This window comes from Gekko japonicus, unplaced genomic scaffold (genome assembly GCF_001447785.1).
Source record: "Gekko japonicus isolate JY-2015 unplaced genomic scaffold, Gekko_japonicus_V1.1 scaffold1268, whole genome shotgun sequence".
Classification (NCBI taxonomy): domain Eukaryota; kingdom Metazoa; phylum Chordata; class Lepidosauria; order Squamata; family Gekkonidae; genus Gekko; species Gekko japonicus.
In genome coordinates, this window is record NW_015174311.1 from 275,907 (window position 1) to 284,502 (window position 8,596).

The 8,596-nt window shown below is 38.5% G+C and overlaps 1 protein-coding gene across 1 annotated transcript in view; it reads right to left on the reverse strand.

Annotated features, from left to right (window-relative positions):
- The window catches only part of ADAM22 (ADAM metallopeptidase domain 22), a 158,255-nt gene that overhangs the window by 46,290 nt on the left and 103,369 nt on the right, over positions 1–8,596 (reverse strand). The window contains exons 13-16 of the mRNA XM_015424136.1: positions 6,046–6,136; positions 5,602–5,653; positions 3,792–3,891; positions 1,290–1,361 (exon numbers count right to left, since the gene is read on the reverse strand). Of these exons, the coding sequence (XP_015279622.1) occupies positions 1,290–1,361; positions 3,792–3,891; positions 5,602–5,653; positions 6,046–6,136 (315 nt within the window). The remainder of the gene's footprint in view (positions 1–1,289; positions 1,362–3,791; positions 3,892–5,601; positions 5,654–6,045; positions 6,137–8,596) is intronic.

Consider the following 8,596-nt stretch of genomic DNA (forward strand, 5'->3'; position numbering starts at 1 on the left):
AAACACTGTAGGTGGGAGTAACTTGACAATCAGGGTCTTGGAGAGGGGAGGGCTGCAAAAGTAAATGGAGGGCAGACAGTGTTTGAATTGTACAGAATATCCCAAATGTGGACCATAGAAGCACATTACAATACTGATCATTTTATTTTCAATCCCTTCCTTAAGAATCCCTAGCACAGAATTTGTTTGCCTCATTATTACTGCATGCCAACATTTTCAGTTAGCTATCTACCTCAACCGCCAAAATCAGGTTAGTCCCCACCAGGACAAATTCCACTCCAATCAGTGTATATGTAAAATAAGGCACTTGCCACAAATATACTTACTTACACTTTATACTTACTTACACTAAACCTGACCTGCCATATTGTTGCCTTCTCATCCAAACTGGGAAGATCCTTGGAGCTCCTCACAATCCTCTTCAATTTTAAACCCTCCTGAATAATTTGGTGCCATTTGCAAACTTGCTTCTTAAACATTTACTCCCAGCTGCAGATCACTTATGAAAAAATTAAATCACCCTAGTCCCAATCCTAATCCCTGGACGACCCCACTGTTTATTCCACTCCATCACAAGAATTGTGCATTGATTCCTACACTCCTGCTTACCATTGCTTAGCCAGTTTCTAATCCACGACAGGACTCATCCTCTCATCCTATGTCTGCTTATTTTACACAGGAACTTTTGGCGGCTTTGTGAAAAGCCAAGTATTTAACAACCTCTATTATAATCATGTATTAAACTGAGTTACTGAAAGGCAGGAAGCTGTTTTGCATGGCCACAACACTGCAGGGACACAGAACTGGTTGGACCAATGTTCTCTGATAGGATAGGGAACAGCATTTGTCATTTTTGGTTTTGTTTCCCTTCTGATGAAAATTTAATGTTGCCACAAATGAAGAAGGAAGCCAGATCTCCCAAATGAAGTAAGAAGCTTGACCCTTATTTTACTTTCTAGCCACACAGTCAATATAGGTATTAGCTCCTAGAATTCCATAAAAAGGACAGACAAGTAGTCTTGTGTTTGCTGCACTACAGTACAATTTTCTCTTTTTTGCACCCTACATTAAAAGCATAGGGAACCTCCATCAGCTCCACTACATATGTGTACATAATACATGTATCTTGTTCATTACATAATGTAACTAGTTAGAAAGAAAATACCATGAGTTAAGGCAAGATTTCCCCATATAAGATTGTTTATATCTTAACTATTCCAATTCGGAAGTGAAGGGCTCTGCCCCTATCTAGAAGAGCTGCTCCTGTAACTACGCATCGGAGGACTTACTGCGGGAGTCCCACAGTCGCACTCTTCACCGGCTTCAACAAAACCATTGCCACATACCGGAGGATCAAGAAGCTGCAGTAGAAAAGAAATCAGTGGGGAAAATATTTTCAGATGTGGAAATGCTTTAAAAGTTAATTGAAAGTCAGAATTAATTTCCCCCATTAATATTCACACTACGCAATTATGAATGTGATAATATATACAAGATAACTTGAATCATTCTTCCTTTCTGTATTAAGCAAGAGTTAGTACTTTTTTCTTTTGGAAAGACTCATATTGAGACCTTTATAATGTGTCTTTACCAGTCTGAGTTTAACGAACATATTCCTTTTACAATATTTACTTTAAAAATTAACATGTTTTTTCCATCTTAAACTATATTTATGTGTTATAAGTACAATGCTGGGAAAGATGCAGAATTAGAACAGGTCTTAATGTTTCAGTTGCAAGAGTTTTGCTTTCTATACTTCAGTGGCAAAGTGGTGGCAGCCAACTTATGGTGACCCCCATAGGGTTTTCAAGGCGAGGGACATTCAGAGGTGATTTGCCATTGCCTGCCTCTGCATAGCAACCCTGGATTTTTTGGGGGGGTCTCCCATCCAAGTACAAACCAAGAACAATCCAGCTTAGTTTCTGAGATCTGATGAGATCAGCTTAGTTTCTGAGATCTGAGGTCAGGGTATATTTCAGTACTGCATAAGGAAAAAAATCTGAATGTTCATAATCCATCCTGCAATTATAGTCTATACGGCATAATTTATAATGCAGTTATGCAAGACTACTGAAAAACAAAGGGTTTTATTACTTAAAAACAGATAGCTGTAAACCTGCAGGAATCACTGAATAAAGAGGATTTAACTATCCTCCCCATCTGCCACTGTTTAAAGAAAACACACAGAGATCCAGCCCTGCTCTCAATTACAACACTTAAAAATATAAACAACAAATTTTGCCAAGGAGAATCAGCCTGATGTGTCAGCAAGCACACACAATGACTCAATGCATTCTTTGTTTTATAATGCTCCAATAAGCAATAAAATTTACATTTAATTCAACTGCTTGAGGACACATGTTCTATGACCAGGATCCAAAGGGGTACGCTTAAATTTGATGTGCTCACGCAGTCTGCCCCCTCTATTGTTTCAAAAGTTCTCCTCCCAGAAATCCCCAAGCTACTCTAGTAAAAGTTGCACAGGCTAAAAGCATTTTGGCGATTAGGGCTAAGAGCAATTTAAAAGGAAGGCCCAGAAAAATGACTGTCTGCGTGCCATTATCAGTCTCCTTTTTAGCTGCAGGGAGTTCCTGTCCAGGCTCAACAATATCTAACACAATCTTTTAAAAAATGTATTCTGGGGTGTACTTCAACCCCAGGCCAAATTCCAGTGTATCTTGAGGACGAAATATATCCCATAAAAATGTGTTTGTGGCAGTAGAAGACATTGTGTTTTACAACACTAAAATACCTAGAGCCTGAAACTACACTTGTACATCAGGTGGAAGATAACTGCACTGATAACAACACAAAAATTGCAAATTTTCTTTAAGTTATGGGTAGTTTTGAGCCCCAGGAATCTTTCTTTGTGGTGAGGCAGATATTCTCAAGATTATAAGGACGGGCTGTATCCTCCCATCTGGTTCCCTGGAGCAGTTTTCTGGGGGAAAATGTATGGGTATTTACCTTTACCCCAAATGTATTATATGACCGGGGATAAAAAGACACCCCAAATGTCAAATTCAGTAGATTTCTGGGGTTGTTTTGTCCCAGGTCGCTTTTTGTGTACAGAAAGGAAGTGTAAGTGGCTGAACTTTGGGGCTATTATTTACATATGTGCAAGTGACAATGTCTTAGGAGGAGGAAGCTGTAGGTATACTTCTCTGCATTCTGCCAAAAAAAAGTACTTCTCGTGTAGGAATTTAGCCTAGGTTTTAAGCAAAACACATTACATGAAACTTCATCATTTCCTTTAGCTCAAACAACTTATCTATGTTAGAGTGTGTGCATATTATACACTCTCTCCCTCTACAACAAAGGCAGGCTGAAGTACTGAGGAATACTGAAGTACTGAGGATACTGTGCAACCCCATGGTACATGTTTGCATACCAATGGAATAATTAAGAGCACATTCTTCACAGATCAACAGATTGCAATGGAACACAGGAACCTGGCAGTCTCTAAGGTGCCCAAGCAATTTAGCCCAATGAAACTCAAAATCAGCAGACAGTGGGAAGCTCATGCAGGCACAGCCTAATACATATGGCTCATTTAATATAACTAGGGAATGATAACAGATAACAATTGTTCCGTACTACCTCATACTTGTTTATGGACAATCATTTCAAGATAATGACCCTGACAGTGACCAAAGAACATAAGAACACATGAGAAGCCATGTTGGATCAGGCCAATGGCCCATCCAGTCTAAAACTCTGTGTCACACAGTAGCCAAAAAACCAGAACAGAACAACATAATGCTACCTTCCTCTGAGTCAAATTATATTACCTTGGAAGGCTTATTGAAAAGGCAAGCTCCACCTCCATTATTTAAAAATTCTTGATACTCCTCAATATCACATTTGGAGAACTTGGATGGAAGAAAGTAGCTGTTAATGGAAAAAAAGTTTGTAATTGATTGACTGGTTATTTGAATTCATAAATATGGTAGACTTAGGCTGCAGTCACACACACTAAGTAATCTACTTTCAAAATGGATTTTGCCAATTCACACAGTAAAAAACCAGTTGGAAAGTGCATTGATAGCGGATTATTGAGTGTGTATGATTACAGCCTGATCCTATTCATTGTATTGTTGATGTGTATTTTTAAAGAGAGTTAGTTGTTTTGCTGAGCTGTTTTAATGTAAATAAAACACAGGAAGAACAGTGTGATCAAAATGACACTGTATTTTTGGGGTAATATCCTAAGTAATCTAAATTAGTTTATCCATATGTCTATCTTACATTATTTAAATTGGCAGATTACCTGGGCCAGTCATGACTAGTGAAGATTAAAAAGTCATGACTAGTGCAAGATTAAAAAGAATGTGATCAGGATCCCTCACATGTAAAAACCCATATAAATGTTCACAGAATACAGATGGCACTTATATTTCAATTTAAATGTCACCAAGGCAAAACATGACTACAGTTCACATGAGAAAAATCAAGACTCATCAGCACAGCAGAATATTAGTATGAGGCCTGAATGCAGCTAAAACTATACATATGGTTAAGGAGGCTGCTTAGCCTGGAAGAGCATGGCATGTTTTCAGGTTTAGGCATGCTGCTGATCCCTTTTCAAAGTGTCAGTGAAAAACAGGCCCAGTATAATCTAAACTGCGCTTAAACAACATGCAAAATAAAGCCTGCTGTATTGATTATTGTTATTTTATTATATACATATTAGTCAAACAGAACTGGAAGAAGTCCACATGAATTCTTGGACAAACATCAGACAAGACCAGCCACCCAGAAGCTTATTGAACCAATGACAAGACATCTCGCAGAAGAGCCCTGCTGGATCAGACCGCAAGTTTGTTTGGTCTAGCATCCGGTTTCCAGTAGCCAGTTGCTTCATGTCTTCCTCGCAACACATTGTTTGTAATTAGTATTTAGCCACAATGATCAGCAGCCATTAAAGCACAGATTTGGGTCCAACCAACTTTTATGCTGGTGTAAAAGGAAAGAGGCAGCTGTGGCTGAGTGGTAGAACATCTATTAGCATACAAAAGGTCCTAGGTTCAAACTCTGGTGTCTCCAGTTTAAAAAGACCAGGCAGTTGGTTATGTGAAAGATCTGAACCTAAGACCCCAGAGAGCTGCCACCCATCAGAGTAGACAATACTGGCTGACCCTGATAGGTCTGATTCATTGTAAGGCAGCTTCACATACTGACCACCCAAAAAAGCTATGCTGATGAAAATCATGGGATTTCCATGTACGAAAGCCATGTGGCTGCGGCCTGTAATATGCACAGGAACTAGATAAGAATGGGTGAGAAACTGGCGGGATCCAATTCATACAGTCTACAAAAGCATAAACTTCAACCATTTCATACTACTTTAGAGAATAATAAAGCATCATTTTGTGATTATTATAATAATTCTGTCGTGGTTTGGTGATGATTTACACAAGTGTAATACAGCTAAAGCCAATGGCAGCTTAAAAGTGTACATACATAATATTTTATTTTAGTGACTTTGTGTGCCTGAATGCAACTGAGGCCATATATTCAGCATCATTGCTTTTTTCACAGCTCACAAACCATTCATTTATATTTTCATTTCATGGCAATTTCCATAATTAAATGCCTTACCCAGTGTCTCCCATTATGCATCCATACCATGTATCCTCACATTTACACTCACCTAAAAATGAACAAATAAGACCTTTAAAATTATTTTGACACAAATTTCTATTTTAAAGCAATATTTCAAATAAATAATGTGGAGTAAAATTATTGAATGAAACTCCCTCTGGAATGTCAAGAGAGCCAAAATTGCACATGATTCCACAATTAATTATTCCCCATTCCATATTTAACAAAACACTTTTTCCAACAAAAATTCAGCTGGATTTCCTTTACAGTAAAGTTTCTTAAAAACAAACATGAAAAACCATAAAGAATGAAAAAGGGAAGCAGAGAAAGTTATGTAAACCATAAAGACTCAAAAAGAAAAGCAGAGAAAGTTTTGAAAAGGGTAGGGAGACATGAAAAGGGTAGGGAGACGAATGGCCATACTCATCTGAAAAACCTTACCACTTTGCAGTTTTCTTTTGTCCGAGAAAATACCAAGATTGTGAGCTAAGGACTGCGCCAACGTAACTGACATTAAATCAGATTTTCCAAACTGAAAGGGTGAAAAAGGCAGTAATTGCTTTGAGAGCAAGATGTCAACTTTCAAGTACATCTTTCTAAACAGATTTTCAAATAATTGTCCTGAAGAAAAAAAGATGCTCAAACCTGTAGCATTTAGTTCATAGGTTAACCCATGAGTTGCAGATTAACACCAAACAAGCAGAATGATACAAATAAAGATACTTTTAGAACATATAACATCCACTATTACAGATGGTCAACCATGTTGGTCTGAAGCAGTACAATAAATTTAGAGTCCAATGGCACCTTTAAGACCAACTCTCAATTGTGCTTAGAGCACTTAATTTTATAACAGTGCAGTCCTAATTAGAGTTACATTCTTATAAACCCACTGACATCAATATACTTGGAAGAGAGTAAGTCCAATTTGGATGGCACTATTTAAGGCTGAACAAGTTACCTGCAGATCCAAGGATCTTGGAGAGGAATAGGTGAAAGACTCAACTGTAGTGCATTGCCCTATTATGTCAATTGCAGATTCTCAGTTAAGTGTCAGTACTATCCAGCATCATCCTTCCCTTAAGAGCTTAGGGGACCTTCTGCAATTGTGAATGTGGAATGTAAGATGAAGCCTGAAACTGCTCTTAAAAAGATGGAACACTTTTCTCTAACACCCAGTAAAGGAACTCTAACAGTACAGAAAGGTGGCAGCCTGGCTTAAACTTCCCATTACAAGAAGTTCATCAATTTCTAAGTTAGCTCTTCAGGTTCTCATTATTTTTAGATCAAAACAAACTTGTAGAGATCTAGAGGGAAGATTATTTAGGATGGGGCATGGGGCAACCCTAGAACCCAAAGACAGGAAAGGGGATTGGTCTTTGAAACTTCCTAGAACAGAGCATTACACTGTGTAATGAACAAAGAACAAGAGATGGCTTTGTCAAAATATACAATGGAATGCTGAGATCACTGTGCCAGTTTGTATTTCTACAACTGTGAAGACTTACTTCATTCACACCTCCACCTTTCAGTAACGAGCAAATTCCACCAATGTAAGCTGCCCCACTGCGACTGCTCTGAAACTGACTCCCTCTTTAAAAAACAGAAGGAAACAATTAGAAAACAACAACAATCTAAAAACTATAATGTTCCAAACAGACAATGGAAAGGGGATGTGTCTGAGGCCTTCCCAATTGGTTGATTCACCACTCTGATAATAAGGTATATAAGGTTTCTGTGAGTATGGAAAATTGTACCCCTGGGTGGACTGTGCTACCCACTCTGTTTCATGTTTGAGTCTGAACGTTGTGTAAACTAGCAAAGTTCCATATTATTATCTGCACAGTTTCAGTGCCGTTTGTAGGAATCAAATGTGCCCCATCAGGGCACTTGGACTACTGTGAAGTTTCCGCAGAGAATAGGATTAGAAAAATTCCACCTTAAGTCAGCTAATAAAACAAAAGATGCTTGCTTACTATGCCTGTATTACTCCTCGGGAAGTCAGTCATAAGAATGTTAGATTAGTACAAATATCCAATGTAACTACCACAGGGACAGATCAGCAGAGATGGTCACAGCCCTTCTTAGCTGCACCCTCCAAGTACTTCTCTCCAAACCAGCTCACTTTCTGAGCAAACAAGTACCTGAAAGGGCAGACTATAGTAAATCACAAAATCAGGTGGGTGGGTTGGTAGCTCTTACCCTGTTGGCCCTAGAAATCCCATGTCAGCTTTACAAAGCGATTGGGTTTAAGCAAATATTTCTGCTGCTGCCTGTTCTGCTTTGGACTTTGAAACAGAGTACAGGTGAACCTAGGGTTTAATCTAAAAGGTGCTTTAGAAGAAACAGATTACTCCAAAGGATGTTTACAGAAATTGCTGTTTGGGCCCGGGTACTAAAAAGCTGGAACAATGAAAATACAGTGTTATTTTATTCCCTAGGCATTTTCCTGTGCAGTTTGTTCAGTCACCTTACAAGAACACATGGGAAAATGTGTCAGTCTGTACTAGCAACAGAATGAGAGGGTTAGACCTCCCTATCCCAAGCAGTAATCAAAAAGCCCAATGAAATTACATACGAAAAAAGATGAACTGCATCACTTTTCTCTTTGATAAAATCCCTCCTGTATTTCATAAATGCACGCAGAGTCACCAGTGGGTTTTCAGATATGGTGAACTTGTTATCAGTACTCCAGGTTTCCATAGCAACCAATACTATCCTGGTGTTGAGTTGTTCTTTATAAATCTAGAACATTAACAAATCAAACAATCAGCAAACACCACAGTAACTTTTGCCTCTTTTAAAATATATAGAGCATAAAGAACATTACATTCCTGAAGGACAATTGTCATCTCCTTTCTAACAGGTTGAACAGATGTGATCAAGGTCTAAATATTAGAATATACAAGTGGAGACCCGCAAGAAACTTGCGGGATGGTTATCCTATTCCTCACGCCTTTGCTTCCTCCTGTCTCCCCCTACCTCTCTCACA